At 35.7% G+C, this 20,746-nt stretch overlaps 1 protein-coding gene across 2 annotated transcripts in view; it reads left to right on the top strand.

Moving 5' to 3' along the window:
• Positions 1-20,746, top strand: part of SLC30A7 (solute carrier family 30 member 7) — a 67,036-nt gene that overhangs the window by 35,660 nt on the left and 10,630 nt on the right. Inside the window, exons 9-11 of one of the 2 annotated variants that reach the window (XR_013991695.1) lie at positions 10,954-11,200; positions 11,916-12,006; positions 17,675-17,824. Coding sequence is in view for 1 of the 2 variants with exons in the window: in XM_081025561.1 (XP_080881687.1) it covers positions 11,916-12,006; positions 17,675-17,824 (241 nt within the window). In the remaining variant the exon portion in view is untranslated. The remainder of the gene's footprint in view (positions 1-10,953; positions 11,201-11,915; positions 12,007-17,674; positions 17,825-20,746) is intronic. The other variant, XM_081025561.1, reaches the window with a different exon arrangement.

Below are 20,746 nucleotides of genomic sequence, written 5' to 3'. Positions count from 1 at the left end.
GAGAAATCTAGAAACTAGTTAAAAGGTTTTTACACCCCAGGCTGGTGGGAAGCAAACTGCATGGAGCCTTAATAATGAAATCTATTTCCACTCTAATTATAGCGACTCCCACCCCAAATAGGGTGGAGCTTTTGGGAGGAAACTCCCAATTCCCATTTTCTTCCTGAGGAGGGGAAAGGAGTTGAGTATACCTCCAATTTGTTTTAGGGACCATGGTGGCTGTCTTGCTTGTTTCCAAGTACAGTAGTCCTCACTTAATGCTGACAATAGATTCTTAAAACTGCAACTTTAAGCAAAACAACGTATAAGAAAACGAATTTTACCATAGGCTAATTGATATAAACAAGAGTTAAGTTCCTATAACATCTCATCAATGTTATAATGAGATGACATTGAATTAAAGGACAATATTTGAGGACCTGTTGTACTGACAGGAACAGGGTGCCAGGTTGGGCATTCCTAAGAACAAAGACATCAACCATACATTAGAGTCTGCAGTATGACAGACAGACACTAGGTGGAACCCCAGAACTGATTTACTGCAGTTCGATAAGGCTGCAATATAGCAGACCCCAGGAGGAGCTCCTGAGTAGAAACCAGCAAACCTTTTCAAATAGATTACATGCACAAGCTCAGAAAGGACACATACCCAGAAAAGGTCTCCAGACTCTCTAGTCAGGTTATATAGAGAAAGACCTCCCTGTATGAAATCAGACCACATGGTCTGGGGATGTAGCTGATTCTTCAGATGCTGAAATCCGAACAACAAAGAAGAAGACAGACAATGAAACAACTAACCACAACACATTTAAAGGAAACAATTAGATCACCAGAAACCAAACTTGAAAAAAGGAGACATGAATTGCCAAATAAAGAATTCAAAATTATCACCATAAGGATGCCCAGTTAGTTAAAAGAAAGCACAGACACTAAACAAAATCAGGAAAATGATTCATGAACAAAATGAAAATATCAACAAAGGGATAGACAGTATAAAGAAGAGCCAAATAGAAATTCTGGAGGTGAAAAATAATAATAACTGAATTGAAAATTTAACTGGAGGGACAGCATCAAATTTGACCAGGCAGAAAAAAAGAATCAGCGAACTCGAATATAGGACTTAAAAAATTACTGAGGCAGAGGAGAAAAAAAGAAGAAAATGAAGAGAACCTCAGGTATTTTATGGAGAAGCAGAATAATGTATGCGTTATGGGAGTCCCAGAAATTAAAGATACTGGGAAAGGGACAGAAAATCTATTTGAAATAGTGGCCAGAACTTCAAGACTTCAAGTCTAAGAAGAAAAATGGATATACAAATTCAAGAAACTTAAAGGACCCCAACTAGGATAAATATAAAGAGCCACTGAGGCACACCATAATCAAACTGTTAAAAGTTACATGTAAAGTGAGAGTCCTGAAAGCAGCAAAGAGAAAAGCAACTTGTCTTATGCAATAATCACCACAAAGAAAATATAACATAAATACAAAGGGAAATGAGAAGGGAATCAAAACATGTCCATATATATATATATATATATATATATATATATATATATATATATATATATATCAATGAAACACAAAGGAAGACAGCAAGGGGTAGATACCAAAACAAGCCACAAAACAGAAAACTGAACAAATGGCAATAGTAAGTCCTTCCATACCCGTAATTGCTTTAAGTGTAAATGGATTAAATGTACCAATTACAAAACAGACTGGCTGAATGGATTTTTAAAAATGAGATTCAGCTTTATTCTGCCTGCAGAAGATTCACTTTAAGATCTAAGCACTCACATAGACTGACAGTGAAAGGGTGGAAAAAAATACTCCACTGCAGGGAGAAACCTAAAGAGAGCAGCGGTGGCCATACTTATTTTAGACAAAATATCCCACAAGACAAAAAGGATATTATATAAGGATAAAAGGGTCAATTCACCAGAGAGATATAACAATTATAAATCTATAGTCTCCTAACATTAGAACACCCAAATATATGAGGCAAACACTGACAGGAAGGGAGAAACAGATAACACAGTAATAGTAGGAGACTTCATTATCCACTTTCACTTATGGGTAGAGCAACCAGGAAATCACTCACTCGCTCAGTGAAGTAGAGGATCAATATAGAAAGAGAAGATTTGAACAACACTAACACCAATTGGAACTAACAGACATACACAGATGACTCTACCCAACAAAAGCAGAACATGTTCTTCTCAAGCTCACATATTTTATTTTATTTTATTTTTTACTTGCTGGTGTGATTTTAGTTTCTTATTCATAAGAATGAAGAAAACAGCTTTTCTTGGGACAATAAATTACACATCGAAAACTGGGAGTGCCGCTTGCTCTTGCCCAAATATAATTCTTTTTCAACTGTACTTTAATAGAGGATAAGACACTTTTGCTTCTACGTATTAGAGGTTCTTTTTTGGGAGTGACCTTGCTGTTTAGCTATTACTATATTTGAAAGTTATGTCAAACGAGTACTGTCCTATATTTTCATTTTTCAGTAGTTTTTGAAATTTTAAAGTACATTCAGAAGACATGTCAAGTACTGTTCTGGGGACTAGGAATAAAAAGAATATGACGTGGCATAGGATCAGCCGCTGCACAACACCTCCTCCACTGTAGTCACGGCCAGTCCTCACAACTAATCACCCGAGGGTCAGTCCCTGCCATTGACATACAAACTGAGGGTTGCTAGATGGGAGGGTGGCGGGATAAGGGGGATGGTGAGGGGATTAAAAAGCACAGTCAGTAACCACAAGATGGCCACGGGGTTACGAAAATCAGTTTGGGGAATGTAATCAATAATGTTGTAAAGATTTTGTAGGATATCCGATGGACACTTGTCTTGTTAGGGAGACCACCTCAGAGAAGATGTAGATGCCTGATCACTGCACTGTACACCTGAAGCTGAAGCTGAACAATAATGAATGTCAACTACAATTTTATATAGTTGTAGAAGTATATATAGTTACAAGAAGTGAAGTATAGCATTAGGAATAGAGACAGTGGAAATGTAATGGCTGTGTGCGATGTCAGAGGGATAGTGGATGGGGGGAGGGTGGTTGACAGTGTGAGGGATATAAATAATAAATGTCTATTGTTTTGTGCACCTGAAACTAATAAAAAAATAAAATAAAATAAAACTGACATACAAACAGCAACCAAAGCTCAACTACAATGGGAGGACATACACAGCCCACACAAGGGACACCACTGGAGCTCCTGACTCTGGTGACCAGGGAGACTGAGCCACTGGGCCCCTTGGGACACCTGTTATATAAGGCCACTCTACTAAGACCAAAGGACATAAAAACAAAGCCAAATTGGTGAGACAAAGGAACATGTCCCAAATGAAAGAACATAACAAAGCTCCAGAAAAGTACTAAAAATAAGAGTCTACCAGACAGCAGTCCAAACAATGGTTGTAAGGATACTTAGTGATCTTATGAGAAGTTCAACAGAGAGATAGAAAATATGAAAAGAACCAGTTAGAAATAAAGATGACAATAACTGAAATGAAGAATACATTACAGGGAATCAACAGTAGATTAGATGAAGCCGCAATTGAGAAGTTAAGGTAGCAGAAATACCCAATCAGAACAGCAAAAATAAATAAATAAAAAATCAGAAAAATTAGGATAATTTAAGGGGTCTCTGGGACAACATCAAGTGTACCAACAGTCACATCATAGTAGGACCAGAAGGAGAAGAGAGCGCAAGGAATTGAAAACCTATTTGAAGAAATGATGACAGAAAATGTCCCTAACCTGGCGAAGGAAATGGATATACAAGCCCAGGAAGCAGTCCCAAACAAGATGAACCCAAAGAGGCCCACAGCAAGACACATCATAATTAAAATGCCAAAGGTTAAAGACAAAGAGAATCTGAAAAGCAGCAAGAGAAAAGCAGTTAGTTACCTGCAGGGCAGCTCCCATAAGACCATTAGCTGATTTCTCAACAGAAACTTTTCAGGCAAGAAGGGATTGGCAGGAAATATTCAAAGTGATGAAATCGAGGACGTACAACCAGGTCACTCTACCCAGCAAAGCTGTCATTTAGAATCAGGATAAAGAGCTTCCCAAATAAGAAAAAAGTAAAGTAACACCAAACTAGTATTACAAGAAATGTTAGGGGGACTTCTTTAAGAGGAGAAAGAAGAAACAAAGATAAAAAATATGAATAATAAATGTCAATGACTACATATCTATCAACAGTTACTTTAAATGTAAATGGATTAAATGCTCCAATAAAAAGATAGGGTGGTTGAATGGATAAGAAAACAAAACCCTTACATATGCTGCCTACAAGAGACTTCAGATCAAAAGGCACACACAGATTGAAAGTAAAGGGATGGAAAAAGATATTTCATGAAAGTGGAAACAACAAAAAAGCTGGAGTAACAATACTTCTACCAGACAAAATACACATTACAACAAAGGATATAACAAGAGACAAAAAAACCCTGTAATCCCACTTCTAGGTATTTATCTCAAGAAACCCGAAACACTACTTCGAGGGGAAATGTGCATCCATCTGTTCAATGCAGCATTATTTACAATGGCCAAGATGTGGAGGCAGCCTGGGTGTCCTTGAATGGATAAAGAAGAGGTGGTACATATATACAAATCTTGCCATGTGCAACAACATGGATGGACCGAGAGGGTATTGTGCTGAGTGGAGTGAGACAGACAAATGCCGTATGATTTTGTTTATATGTGGAATATAAAGAACAAACAAAACAAAAACAAATTCATAGATACAGAGAACATTTTTATGGTTGCCAGCTGGGCAGGGGGTTAGAGAGCTGGGTAAAAAGGGGGAAGGGACTAAGAAGTACAAATTGGTAGTTATAAAATAGTCATGGGATGTAAAGTATAGCATAAGCAATATAGTCAATAATATTGTAATAACTGTGTATGGTGTCAGATCGGTACTAGATTTGTCGGGGTGATCACTTTGTAAGTTATATAAGTGTCTAATCACTATGTTGTACACCTGAAACTAATATAATTTTGTATGTCAACTAATTGAAAAGTGAAAAAATTATTTGAAAAAAAAGAATATGACTTGATCTTTGACTCAAAGGACTTAATCATGATGAGACACCCCAGTGTAGTACAGAGAGCTTTAACCTTGGAATTATCACACTCAGCTCTGCCTCTTACCAGTAGTGTACAACAAAGAAGGAGTTGTTCTGATCTCTCAGAGATGGTTTTCTCTTCTGTAAGATGAGGGAGTTGGGCTAAATGATCTCTCAGGATCTTGCCTACATCTGTGATACATTTTCTTAAGGTTACTTGAGGTTATTAGGATAAAATTAGAAAACATGTATGAAAGCACTTTAGAAACTATTAGTGTTATCTAAACAAAGACATTACAAATTATTTACTAATGTTTTCAGTCCAAAGAACAGATGCATTAAGTGTTATAACTAAGTTCCAGAAGTTTAAGGAAAAGGGAGACCTTTTCATGACTTAGCCTCCAAGTTCTAGGGGTATTTTAGCGTATCTTATTCCCCTTTGAGTAAAGCAGGTACTCTGTAAATATGCATTGATTTAAACCATAGGTTTTGGAAACTCAGTATCTAACTGTAAGGTAAATCACAATCCCTGTGGTTTTGGGTTATCTGTTCTGTATTAGGCTTACGAAATTCTGGGTTAATAGGTAATGGTTCACTACTAAAGAATAATTGTATTTATGCAAATATGACTGCATATTTACAGCTTGTCATGGGACCACCATGTCTAACTGTTGAATACATTATAATTTGGGGTCAATTTTCTTTGCTTTTTTTGTCTACTAAGCATTTTGGAGTATATGACGTATACCAGATCTGGAAATTTATGCGTTCTTTTAAAAAGTATAACTAGTTATCTTTCTTTATTTTGGTAGATTATAAGAACCGTTGATAATATTCAGAGTCCTTAGCCCATAAGCCAATACAAAAAGTTTAACCATAGGTATCACACATTTTCAGTTATTAGTAGATATTTACTCAGATCTAAAAAATACTTTCAGCTCTGAAATTTTTTATTCGTAAGCATGATTATCACTAGTTTGATATTCTTCAACAAGTTTTCCTTTGTTTCATTTGTTTATAACTGCTATATAGTTTTATTTACTGTTGACATGATGAGTGAGACTCACGAAAAGCTGCTTTTGAAGTACGATTTGAATATATTTTCATGTGCAAAGTTACTGGCAATAAAGAGTAATAACTAACTGTTGCTTGGTTAATCTGCTGGCACTTAAGCTTTTACATTTAAACTTATGTTTATGATTGTACGATTATAAATTTTATTTACCTTCAGCTTTTGAAGAATAAAATCATTGCCTTGTTTTACTGGTAAACTCATATCTAATGACTCATTCCTGTTTATATATGCTAGGAAAATGGTGTTTCATTGTTAAAGCTAGAATTGAGTTAGTCAACCAGAAGTCAACCTCTAATTGTTTCCAAATGCTTACATTTTGGTTTGGACACAGCTCTAAGCCTTAGCTCAGTCAGGAATTTGCTATGCTTGTGTTTTTTTCCCATATCCTTTCATTATGGCTACGTAGATCCATGCTAAAATCTGTTTTATGATTCCTCATTACAATAGTTAATCAGAAAAATATGGACACAAACTCCTGAGCTAAACACAAATTTAAAAGGCAAAAATAGAGTTTCTACAGGTTTCTTTTACATTTTTATGACCTTTGAAATTATTATAGAAATTGACTTTTGTTCTAAATTGCATATCATCATGTGATTTAGCAAGCACCTTTCTCCCACCTCAGTTTCATGACTTAGTTATAGCTTCTACAGCTGAAATGGTTACATTATTTTAAAATTATTATTGGAAAAAATTAGTGTGATGCATCCATGTGCTTTGGTGAAATGCTTCCTATTATTTTTTTTTTTTTTTTTTTTTTTTTTTTTTTAGGGTTTATTTTTTTTTTATATATATATTTTTTTTACATTTTTTTTTGCCTTTGTGTGTGTGTGTGTTGAGAGCCCACTGGCCCATGTGGGAATCGAACCGGCAGCCGTCGGAGTTAGGAGCATGGAGCTCTAACCGCCTGAGCCACCGGGCCGGCCCCGCTTCCTATTATTGAATGTAAACATTTTATTATAATTATATCTAAACAGGCAACCATTCCAAATTTTATAGTATAGCAAAATTGGTACCTCAATTGACGCTTAGTAAAAAAGCACACTCTCTCTGTATTATTTCCTTATATCAGTTGTGATGTCTTTTATTTAGTTATTTTAAAATAAATGTTTGCTTCTAATGTTAATGTTATTGAAATGTTTCTCTGCTTTATGGTTCTTGAATTGAATGGTAAAATGAGTGCGTGACCTCTAAATTCCCTGTTAGTTCTAATAGTGGGTAATCTGTGATCATGGGACTTCTTCACCAATTCTAGAATTCTCAAACCAAGGGCCACATGTGAAAGTGAAATTTAGGAGAAAAGGGAAAGTACAGTTATCTTTTACAAAGGCAGTAGCAGAGAGTAGCAGACTTTGGGAGGCAGCACATATGGAATATACACGTAAAATTTTGCACAAAGTTTTGGATAAATGTGTAGATGGTTGTCCTGGGTCACTGATTAAGAGATTGTACTAAGGGAATGTTCTCAATGTTTTCTGACTGAGCTAAAAGATTATTATAGATTGGGCTCAACTATCTCTTACTGTGCTTTAACTTTTTTGGGGAAAAATTAGACTAGCCCTAGGTATTCTAAAACAATAACTATCGTAAAAGTTTTTTGCAAAAAGATATTTTACACCTATTGCTTAAATAATAGTACTGTTCATGTTGTATGCCTTCTGTTATAGTAGAGTGCATGTTCTCTTTTATCCCCCTGTTTCCCACTTACCTTTATTTTTAAAGATATATTTACAAAGTAAGTTATCAGTATACTAGTAAAGAAAACCATTCACCAAAGTCTGTGGGAAATGAAAATGGATAAAGGCATAATCTACAGTTGTTTTGAAATCTCATGTGCCTTCTTCCCAACGGTGGACCCTGAATAAGTGTTTGTTGCCTGATTTCCATCGACTGTACCATAGGCTTTTTCAGTAGTTATGAAATCCTTTGAAATAAGTTATTGTGTGTCATTTATCTTATTATTTCCAGTGCCTAACATACGCTTGGCACATTGTAAGCATACAATAAATGTTTTTTTGACTTGAACTTTTCAAAATTGAATTTGGAGTCAAAAGACCTGGTCTTATTATTCTAGTTTTCCCATTCACTCGCTATGTTCTTAGGCAAGTTACTTGGGTGCTCTAGGCCTCCATTTCAGAGTAAGGTTCCATCTGGTTCTAGAAAATCTGATGCTAAGCAAAACATATAGTAGTGCTCAATAATTGCTTATTTGTGTTGGTTGCTTACTATAGTCATTTGCAGCATTACCTAATTAATGATGGAGTAAATCAGTTTGCCAAGTATATCTTATCTCATTTGGAGACTGTTGTACTATGTAAAAGCAACTTACATTTTCTTTCATTTCCACATGTATTCTCTCTCTGTATTCCTTGTAGTTTGACCATGTTTTCTTATTGAATGAAAAATAAATTAAAGATGGAAAAAATTGCCTAGATATTTATTTAATCCATGCTCTCATTTTGTGAGTGTGAAAACTGATGCTCTGCTAAGTTACATAGTTTGTCCAAAGCTATTAATGGCAGAATTAGAACTGAAGTATCATGATTTCCATATGAGTGCATTGTCCACCTCAGCTGTCTCCAGGCATTATTAGCAGTTCTTGGGATAAAGATTGGAGAGGAAATTACCAAAATATCTAAATTTAAGAGACATATGGAAAACTCCCCACTTTTTTCTTATTCTCAAACAGTTATTCTAGGGGAACCACTTTTGTGCCTCATTTTCTGAGAAGTACAGTAAGGAAAGTAGGAAAACATAAAAATTATAAGTTAGGTATATAAAAACACTCTGTGACTGATCCTTTTTCCTGAGAAATGAGGATGGAGAGAGGAAAAAAAATGTCATGATGGTTGAATTGTACCTTATTAGTATCTTATTATACCATTGTTTGTCTTTTTTATAAGCACAAGGAGTCCTCATCTAATAACAGCACAGTAGATAGAAATAGACACTAATCTTCAGGTTAGATAAAGGAATAACTTACTCTTTCACTGTCAAAATCCTTAATCCCGCTGCCAGTTGCTTTCCCACCCATTCTTTCCTCTAACCTTACCATAGGTATCACACATTTTTTTAATAGCACAGAGAAGACATTTCATACAGTTTGGGGTCAAGAAATAGGCCCTAAAAGGGGTGACACTTGAGATTTTAAAGACAGAATAGAAACCAGACTAAAGGGCAGTTTAGGTACATTCTAGGAAGAGATTACAGCATGAGCCAAAGCATGAAAGGAAGAAACAGGAAGGTAAAGTACAAGTATGTTTATGTTTAGAGAGCTTAAAATGTGAAGCAAGACTGAAAGAAGGTGAATCTAGAGGGGGCCAGATCCCAAAATATACCATGTTAAAGAGCTCACACTTAATCCCCCAGGCAACAGGGAGCTTTTCAGTTTCTTTTTAATGGAGAAGGGAGAAGGTCAGATAGGGATTTTGATTAGTCTAATAGCTTTATAAAGAACGCTTGTGTTAGTTACCTATACAAAAACCCAGTAGCTAAAATAACACACATTGTTATCTCTTAGTTGACCTTGGTTCAGGACCTGGGCATGGCTAACTGAGCTCTCTGGCTCAGGGTCTCTCACAAGGCAGCAATCAAGGTGTCAGTCTTCAAAGGCTCATTTGGGGGAGAATCCACTTTCAAGCTCACTGAAGTGGTTGTTGACAGTATCCAGTTTCCTTTTGGCTGTTAGACTGAGGTTCGCAGTTCCTCTCCAGAGGCCTTGCCCTGGGCCTCTTCATAAGACAGCTCACTACGAGGCAGCTGTGAGCGAGCAAGTGAGAGAGCAAGAGAAGAAGGTGAAGGAGATGGGAGCCAGTCTTTTAACCTAATCTTAGAAGTGACATCGTGTCAGTTTTGAAGCACTCTATTGATTAGCAGCGAGTTACTGTCTGGTCCAGCCCACGCTCAGTGGGAGGGGATTACACAGGAGCATGAATACTAGGGAGTCACTGGGGTCAGTGGGATCCGGCTTTGAGTTTGCCTCTCACAGTGGACTTGAGGAAATAAGACTAGAGGTAAAGGGACCACTTAGGGGGCTGTTATAATGATCCAAGTGAAGATACAGAGATTATTGTCAACATGTGTATGTAATAGAAAGAAGGGGAGGGGATAGAGTCAAGAAATATTTAGGATGTTAAATCATGAGAACTTGGTGGTTTAGAGCATGGGCTTTTTAAGGAAGAAGGAATTAAGGGTGGCATGTGATTAATTTTGGCTCTTAAATCACTATCTGAAGAATATTTTCACTTGAATGTGACTTAAACTGTAATATCAATAGTGAGCTTTTCATCTTCATTACTGCCATCCCCTCCATATTTTTAGTCTTCTAGTCTTGCTCTTGTTGGTTCACTGTTTCTTCTCTACATCCAGTTATACACCACTTATTTCAGTATTTGTTTAATTTTCCTATTTGTCTCTGTTCCTATTGTTACCCTCCTTATCCAGGTCCTTATCACTGTTCACTTAAAGTGTGAGAACACTCTCCTGATTCTTCCCTGTGGCCTTTTCCTTTCCTTAATCTGTATTCTAAAACATCTGATATCTATATATCTATCATTCATTTAACCAACAAGTACTGATTGTGGGCTCGTTTTCTGACCAGCACTTTACTAGGTCTCCTTGGGAATATAATAGTGAACGAGACAAGCATTGTCTCTGTTCCTTTGGGTCTTCATTAATATCTTCTCTTTCCTTTCCATCTGTCAGAAATACCACTAATCTTTTAAGTTATTCTTCAACTTCTACCTTGCTTGAAAGGTATGGTTCCTTTTATCTCTGTCTCCTACAGCTACACTCAGGAGGGGTTTTTCTTTGGAAGTTTGAGATTCTACAAGTTTAAAGAGAGCACTGGCTTAAGCTGTAAGTGTACTGAAGCTGCTTCTGACCTCCGCTCTCAGTCTACTTCAAGCAGTAGAGCAGTGCCTCGCCACCCTGACTCATTGGAATCACTGGAAAGCTTTTTAAAAACGTAGATGCTTCGACCTTCCCTCAAAGATTCTGATTCAGTATGTCAGAAATGAAAACAAGACTCTAAGGTGAATTTGATGTGTAGCTAGTTAACAGAATTATTGCATTAGAGTCACCCTCACCGTTATATGATTAATTGTTTTTGTACATTTAATCACTTAAATAGCCTGAAGCGGTAATTTCCAAATTCTGGTTGAGCGTCCTCTACATCAATACATACAGACTTTGGGGCCCTGTCACTAGACGTGCTGATTCGCCAGATATGTGGTTATATCCAGCACCCATAGTTTTTAAATAATGAAAGAAGACTGCCATGTAATCGGATTGGAAAAATATTGGACAAATGGACTAATGTATGCCATATTAAATATTTTTGTATTTCTCTTAATGGTATTATTCAGATAAATGCATATAAATATTTGATAAATGTTAAGGACCAGTGGCCATATATGCTTTATAGATTACCTTGGAAGATTCTGGCTATTTGAAGTATTGTTTTAAATAACAGTTGAATGATTGCAGTGTTTAGATTTTTAAGATGCTCCAATACTATACCGTACTCTGAGTTTAGTTTTTCATACATTGATACATTTTTTCTAGCTCTTTTATTTTAGATAATTTATTGGTCATATAAAAAATCTAGAACAATGACTAGATTCTTTTTCCTCATATTATTCTGATAAATCTTACCATATTCTATAGGGAGGTAGGTATATTATTACTTTCTTACAGGACGGGATTGTTAGAATGTGGCTTTAATAAATTTGTTGTTTTCCTTTTTAGTGTTATTCCTCTTTTAAGAGAGTCCGTTGGAATATTAATGCAGAGAACTCCTCCCCTGTTGGAAAATACTCTGCCTCAGTGCTATCAGAGGGTAAGTTTCAAAGCTTCCAAACCATTGGATGTTATGCAGCTTCCAAGCTGTTAGGGTTTTTAACTTTTATAAATATGGGTAGCATGTGTGTGTAATTTAGTATTTCTTCCAAGATTGAATGCTGACCATGAGTGCCATTTATACAAACCAGAATAAAATTGTTGGAAAATATTGAACTTTATTAAGGAAAATGTGGTGGAAGTTGTCCTTGTCTAGAAATTGAGCAGCTCTTTTAAGGTATAGATGTGAATAGCAGATGATATAAGCATTTATTCATAATTATTATTTGAGCTCCCGCTTTGTGCCAGATGCTCTTCTGAGGCACAAAGGAAGTAATGGTAAACAAGACAGAGTCTCTGTTCTTAAAGAGCTTATGTTCTAGTGGAGAAACATGGGCACTAGAGAATAAATCAATAAATAAAATATCAGTGATATTTACAATAATAGGAATAAAACAAAGCCAAGTGGTAGATATGAATGGTGACATTAGATTTACTGAGGAAGCCATAGTCAAAGAAATGAAATGTTGATGACAAGATGTCAGCCACATGGAAATCCTAAGGAAGAGTGTGCGCTAGGCACTCGAGGAAAATGCTAATACAAACCTTCTGTGGGTGGTAATAATTGAGTGTGTTTGAAGAAGAGAAAAAAAGGCCATCCATAGGGAAGAGTGGCTGGAAAGTTTGGAGAGAATAGTAGGGGCCAGATCATATAGCAGTTTTGGTCTAGTTACTAAGAGGTTTAGATTTAATTGTAATTCAACGGGAAGCATTAGAAAGCTTTCAGGCAGGAAGAACATTATAAAACTTTAAAAAGTTTTTAAAAGATTGTTCTGCTTGCTATTACAGAATAAATTCTAGGGAAAATAAATGCAAAGAAAACCAGTTATGAGGCTTAAGTGGGAAAATGGCTTGGACTCCAGTGGTCCCAGTGAAGGTGGAGCTATGGAGAGATTTTGGATAAGTTTTTGGAGATAGATTATGTTAGCAGAGGGGAAGAAAAGGCATTGACTGGTACCAATACCATTTGTTGAGACTGAGGCTTTGTTGATGCAGGTTTGAGGATGGAAAATTTCCCCCAAATCAAGAGTTCTAGTCTGGATTTGTTAAAACTGAAATGCCTACTATACTTCTAGAGGAAAGTCAGTTAGTAGTTGAATATGCAAATCTGGCATTTTAGGGACAGGTTAGAAGCAGAAAGAGTTTTGAGTCATCAACATATGAATAGCATTTAAGCTTTGTTCTTCTAGCTCGACTTTCAACTCCAGGTTTAGAGGACTGATAGGAAAGCCAGAAGAGGGAGGGGTAGTTAGGGAGCTGGGAAACTGGAAGAGTGTATATAGTGTCACAGAGCGAAGGAGGAGGAAGCTATCAACTGTGCCAAATATTTTTGTGAGGGAATTAAGGTAGGAACAGAGGAATGATCACTGATTGGCAGCACAAACATCATGAATGATTTTGGTAAGTGCAGTTTCAGTGGAGGTGGAGAGATCAGTGATTTGAGTAGATTAAGGAGAAAGTGAATTGAGGAAGTAGAGATCATGGTTACAGACAACTCTTTTAAGAAGAGTTGTTAAAGGGAGCAAAGAAATGAGCTGATAGCTTGGCTATGGATGTATCAAGGGAGAGGGTATTTGTTTTTAAAATGGAGTAGTTTAGAACAGTGCTCTCCCAAAGAACTTTCCCCAGAAATGGAAGTGTTCTACAATCTACACTGTCTAATGTGGAAGTCACGGTAACGTGGCTATTGAGCACTTAAACTGTGGCTCCACAATTAGTTTTTTAATTTCATTTCATTTTCATGTGTGTAGCCACGTGTCTAGTGATTTCTGCATTGCAGAGAACAGAGCAGTTCTAGAGCATGTTTGTTACAATGGGAATGGTCCAACTGAGAGGAAGAAATTGATATGGTAGTGAAGGAGGTAACTGAAGGAATGAAGTTCTTGAAGGTGAAAAAGGATAGAGCCCCCACCCTCCGCCTCAAAGTACTATGGGGAAATTAATTGTAGACTGTAGCCAGGGGAACTGTATCCTCTAAGAGAAGGCAAAAAGTGCTGACATAGGTGAGGGCCGACTGGTGGATTTGGTGGTACAGGATAAGGGATTTTCTGTTTGCTTCTGTTTTCTCTACAATTTAACGTCCAAGGCAGTGTAATCATGCAGAGATTATAGAACCAGCAGAAAAAGAAGGTGTAAAATAGTCTTTTTTGATGTAGGGAAAATGAAGTGTTGCCCATTTGACATCTGTGGTTGTGATTTTAAGGTAGGACTAGTCAGCATGGTTGTGGAAGAGAAAGAGGCGATTTATTGAATGCCTGCCGTAAGCTGGTTCCAATACTAAGTGACATATGTACGTTGTTTCTGTTCTTAACAATAACCATACAGGGCCAGTTTCATCCTTCTTCCCCACATTAAAATTGAGGTTCAGAGAATTGAAGTAACTTAGTTAAGGCCACAAAAGCAAGTGGTGAATCAGGATTCTAACACATACCACTCAAACTTTAAAGCTTACGCCCTTTCTATTGTACCACACACTGTCAGAGTTGGAAAAGCAACATGGATTTTCATCTGTAGCTACACTGTCTGCACATCTTTTAATTTGAGAATTAAAGCCAGTTTCTATAGGAATCATTCCTTAGTCTGTAGGATAACTGCAAGGTTGTCCTTGTATTGCTATTTCTATGGAGGTAGTAGTAGAAGAAATCTGTTAAGTCTGGTTGTTGTTTCACTAACAGTAGACCATTCCATAATGGTGCCACTTAGACAAATGTAGGTTCAAACCATTATGTTGTCAGAATCCTGAAAGTGGAAGAGAAAGTCCACTTTGACCTCTTTCCTAGTAAAGAAGTTTTTTAAAAAGGGCACAGTGGGTATTGTCTCAAATTTCTCACCAACTGTCTTGTGGGAAATGATGCCGACATTTATCAAATTCTGATAAAAAAAAAAATTTGGTAGGTGTAATTTCAACTTTATCTTAATTAACATTCCAAATAGATGATTTAAAAATCAGAGAATCTCAGAATCCTAAATGCATTTGGTCTAGACTTTTGTCTGTTGCCAGAATCTTTTATAATGTACATGTGATCATCCAGCTTTTTGACCATTTCCAGGAATCCTGGTTTAACCGTTTCACAGAGGAACCTTTTTCTCTTTTTAAACTGCTGTAATTGTTGTAAAGATCTTTTTATATTGAGCCTTTATTTTTAACTTCTGAGTATTGATTGATCTTAGTTCATCCTCTCCAGATCTCTATAGAAATACTGAACAGTAGCAGTAATTTGGACATTTTTGTCTTTTTCTTGATCTTCAAGGGAATACATCTAAGGTCTCTTCTTTAAATGTTTTTTGTTCATTTTGGTAGATATCTTTTATTAAGTTAAGGAAGTGTCCTAATCACTTTTTTGTTAATCATAAATAAGTGTGGCATTTTATTAAATAATTTATAATGCTTTTATTGAAATGTCTACATGATTTTTCTTCTTCATTATTGAAGAATAACAGTAATAGAGATTTTTATTTTTCCCTCTTGGTATAAACCCAACTTAGTCATGATATGTTATTTGTTTAATATGCTGTTAGATTTAGCTTATTTAATTTATAAAATAAATTAGTTTATGATTTCTTGTCTTCACCTGGTTGGAGGTCAAGATTATTTCTTACTAATATGAGGTAGCATCTCTGTTCTGTTTTCTGGAAAAACTAAGACAGAGGTCATGTGTTCCTTGAAAGTTTGACCTCTGGGACTGGGACTTATGTAAGAGAATTTTTTTATTGCCTTTTCAATTTTTAATGGTCCTTTCACATTTTCCTTTTTGTTGTTATATTATGGCATTTTCTATATTTCCAGAAATTCATCCATTTTTGTCTCTGTTTTCAAAATAGTGGGTTTGTTTTTGTTTTTTTTTCAATTTCACTTTTTACTTATTTTTTCCAGCATTAGTGAGGTAAAAATGATAAATATATATATATAATATATATATATTTAAGGTATACAGTGTGATGTTTTGATACACATGTAACATTGTGAAATTGTTACCACAAAAATATGGAACGCTTCCCAAATTTGCATATCATCCTGGCACAAGGACCATGCTAATCTTCTCTGTATAATTCTAATTTTTGTGCTGCCAAAGCAAGCACCAAAATTGTGTTTTTGTTCATTTTATGTGTATAATGTACTGAGCACTTACTTGGGCCAGGATACAAAACATAAAGAAAAATAAATTTCTTCCCTTACGGAGCTTGAATTCTACCGGGGGAGACAGATGATAAACAATATAAATAATATAAATAAATAATGTGTTATACGATACTATGTGCCCAAAAGTAAAACAAAGCAGAGAAATTGAAAAATGAAAACATCTAATTTTAGATAAGGTAACAATAAAGGGCTTACTGAGAAGATGACGTTTGAGTAAAGGCCCAAACAAAGTGGACCATGCAGAAATCTGGAAGGAAGGACACTCCAGGCAAAGGGAATAGCGAATACCCTGCGAGAGGAGTGTGCCTGACTTTTCAAACAATGATGAGGAGGCTGGTGTAGCTAAGAAAGAGTGAGCAAGAGCAGGAGTAGTAAGTAGTACATGAGGTGAATAAGGTAACGAGGGGCCAGGTGACGTGGGTCCATGTAAGTCATTGTGAAAGCATTCGCTTTTATTTACTCAGAGTAAGATGGGAAGCCACTGGAGTATTTTCATAAGAGGAGTGGCAGCATCTGACCTAAAGTAACCAGACCTCACTTGGGCTACTGTGTTGACAATAGATGGAAGAGGTACAAGGCTAGAAATAGAGACCAGTTAATTGTATTAACCCAGACTCGAGATAATGCTGGCTTCTACTAATCTGATAGCAGTAGAGATGGTGAGAAATGTTTGGATTCTACATAGTTGTAATATTTTCTATCTTCACATGATACATTCACATAGTATTCATAGTATTTCCTTTTACGGTTTTTAAAATCTCTTACTTCTATTTCCTTTTTCAATTTGTATTTTGTTTAATTGCATATTCTTTTATTTTAAAATGTTTTACCTCCATCAGTATGTCTTGCCAATGGTTCTCAACCTAAGGTGCCATTGGAAACACTTAGAGTCATCCTTCCCTTTTTGGTGTCACGTGATTTGGGGAAGGGTATATGTTGGCATTTAGTTCCCTGAGGCCTGAGGATGCAGAGGTCTCATAATTTCTGACAATTTTACACAGTGAATAATTGTGCTGTCCAAAATATAGCCCCATTAAGAAACACTGACTCTAACTCATTAATTTTTTCAAAGAACTAGTTTTTTATGTTGTGAGTTCTATTTTTTTTTTTTATTTCAAGATCATTGATTTCTTTATTTCCTTCTTTCTTATTTCTTTGAATTTACTTTCTTTTCACAGTTTCTTATCTCATTTGTGTGTATATTTGTTCTCTGATTGATGTATTTGAAAATGTAAATTTCCTTCTAGGCATTCTCAACTGTGCCCTACAAATTTTGATACATGTTCATTCATATTTCCCAAACACCTATCATGGTACCTGACTACTCAGTAGGTATTTGTTGATTAGTTCAGACATCCCTCCATGGTTTACTAGAGGGTAGAATCCATGTTCACTGATACATTGCATAATAATTTAAGTGGGGCATTTATACTTGATTTGATATTAATATTTACCCTTTGTATTTTAGGTGCAGCAGTTACAAGGAGTTTACAATTTACAAGAACAGCACTTCTGGACCTTGTGTTCTGATGTTTATGTTGGGACCTTGAAATTAGTAGTAGCACCTGATGCTGACGCCAGGTGGATTTTAAGCCAAACACATAATATTTTTACTCAGGTATGACTTTTACTAAACTTCTTTTTGGGGTCTTAGAAGTTATTATATCTACTGATTTTAAAAGTATTTACTATTTAACATATTAAATACTATTTATTACACTATGAGGTAAGCATAAGTGTCCTTTATTTTTTCAACCACAGAGTCAAATTTGGGAGATCCTTATTTTAGTTAATGAAAGGAAGATGGTCCTATTGACTCATCGTTGTACTGATTTGAGTTGCTTGAGGAAAAAGTACATTCTCCTTTACTTTGCATACCTTTTAAGACATGTCAGATGAAGCCAGGAATTCTAAAATAGCACTTGGGATAAGAAAAATGCCTTGTCAGTGGCTTTAGCTGAAAGCAAATTACCGTGTTTCCCCAAAAATAAGACCTAGCCAGACAATCAGCTCTAATGTGTCCTTTAGAGCAAAAATTAATATAAGACCCGGTCTTATTTTACTGTAAGACCGGGTCTTTAACATCACATCACATCACATCATAACGTGAAACATACTGGGTCTTATATTAATTTTTGCTCCAAAGGATGCATTAGAGCTGATTTTCTGGCTAGGTCTTATCTTCAGGGAAACACAGTATGTTAACCGTTTTTGTGTGATAATAAATCCATAGTTACTTCTGTGTGATTTACTAGCTTAATGTGCTGCTCAGTTTCTCTTAATACTGTGTTGGGAATCATGAATTAGTAGTCAGTGTATGCCTGCAACCAAATTATTTCAGTGAATGCTTATGCCATCATGAGTTGACAGTGAGGTGACTAATCAAAGTAAGAGTGATTATTACTGTTATTCTGTATATATTGGGAGAATAAGAACATGGTATCAAGAACATCTAAAGAGAGAGAGAGACAAAAACAGAAATTCTTTTCTTTTGGTCTAGTTTGCTGGAAGTATTTGGCCAAAAATCTAAATGTTGACACTGTTGCCAAAAGTATTTAACACATAGATCTAATGAAGAAACTTGCCCCATGTCTTAAAAATCTGTGCTTAAAAACTGACGTGTGCCTCCTGATGTGATGCAGTGGGAAGGGTACATAACCTGTGTGGTTCTCTTGCCAGAAATGGTTGACATGAATCTAATCACTAGCAAACAACCAGACAAACCCAGCTTGCGGAAACTTCTACAAGACTATTATTAGTCTGGATTCCTAAAAAAGTGTCAGTGTCATGAAATAAAAATAAAAATGATGGAGCATTATTTTAGATGAGATGAGACTTCATAGCATATATATATATATATATATATATATATATATACATACATACGTATGTGTATGGAAAAGAGTGAGAGGAAAAGAGAGGCACATCATATCCTCAAGACGTGGACAACAGAACATAATATGTAGTTTAGTTAAATTCAGACCTTAGCATAAATTAAACAATTTCTCATCTTTAATAAAGGGAAATGTATGGGTATGTTCCTTTGGGAATAATTAGTGAAATAATCTTATATGTAAGTGACAGCAAGACTTACTCTATTACAAAACAATGTGCTGATACTACTTATTTACTCCAGAATTTTAAGAACTAGCCCTCTTTATTAACAGACAGTATAATAAGTCTGTATCATTAGGACTTTCATATTGAAGTATGTGAGGCCTTCACAGTATGTCTGAGTCCTTCTTTCACCCATCCCTGTTTCAGTGGCAAAAGGAGAGCATGACTAACAATAACCTTGCTTTCACTGCCATTTCTAGGTCATTGTTCCCTCCTTTAATCTCAGATTTCTCCTGGTAACACCATGTCCTTCCATCTTCATACTGAGAGCTTCTGTTGACCTCTAGGACATCCCATACTCTCTTACGACTTTGGCACTTAGTCACGCTTTTCCCTCTGAGAAGGAATGCAGTGTCTAGGTTTAGAAATGAGAGAGAGCAGCTGCGTCTGTGCTTAGGAACTGCTGAAGTTGTAATTGAAGTAGGTGGAGGGAGGTTCTTCTGGTAACCTTAGAAATCTTGGCTTTTAAAATGGCTGAAGTTGAAAGTTTGTTCAGCTGCTTCTTTGGTTTTGGAAATTGTATTTGGGTTTTGAAATTTTTAAGCTCTGAAAAATATTTTAAGCCTTTTTATTAGCTAAGGTCAAGCCAACTTTATTTCATTCCTTGGAGATACTCTTTGAGGTCTTCAATGAAGATGGAACAAAAATGTGTTTCAACACATTTTTCCCGGTGGAGGGGAGAGGGGAATTACCCTACGAATAACTTTCAGTCAGTATATTTAATGATTTTAATGTTGTTTTGTGATTGTTATTTAATTCTGACATGTGCAAAATTGAAATGTTTTATTAATTTATTTTCCTTTTCTGCTTACACCCTAGTAACGTACATCCACAATGTTATGTGTATATCCAGGGCTAGCAGTAACATTCTCCTTTTATGAAATGAAATTAAAATTTTTTGACATTTTTTATTGTAAATTGAATCTTATTCATAGATTTTACTTACCAAAAGTAATCAAACTCAAATTACTTCATTTTTGAGAAAAAATTTACACTCATGCTTTAGGTATATTTTTTGTAGAAGGACTTGAAGTACTGGTAGTCTTAGTTCCAAAAGACTAAAGGAAGGCTTTTCTGAGGAATAAGTTATGCTTTTCGGTTTTATGACATTTTTAGGTGTCTTTCTTATAGCTGATCTTAAGTCATAATTTAAGTAATGGTTTTTGGTTAAAAGGTATTAAAAATTTCTATGAGGATAACTTTAAATTGAAAAGACTTAACATCAGAAGTTTGAGAATTATAACTTTCTGTTTTGTTTATAAAACTAAAAGTTTTGTGACTATTTTAGAACTGTATATTAGCCATGTCTTTTTAATTTTCATTTTCCATAGTTATCAGTTGATCTTTAATGGCTAAAGCAGTTGGCTTGCTATGCATGAATATAGAGTAATACAGGTGAATTAGTTTCCGTCGCTTCAGTACT

Source organism: Rhinolophus hipposideros, assembly GCF_964194185.1.
Source record: "Rhinolophus hipposideros genome assembly, chromosome: 19".
NCBI lineage: Eukaryota > Metazoa > Chordata > Mammalia > Chiroptera > Rhinolophidae > Rhinolophus > Rhinolophus hipposideros.
Note: the sequence above shows the minus strand (reverse complement) of the source record. Positions and strands in the feature narration are given on the sequence as shown.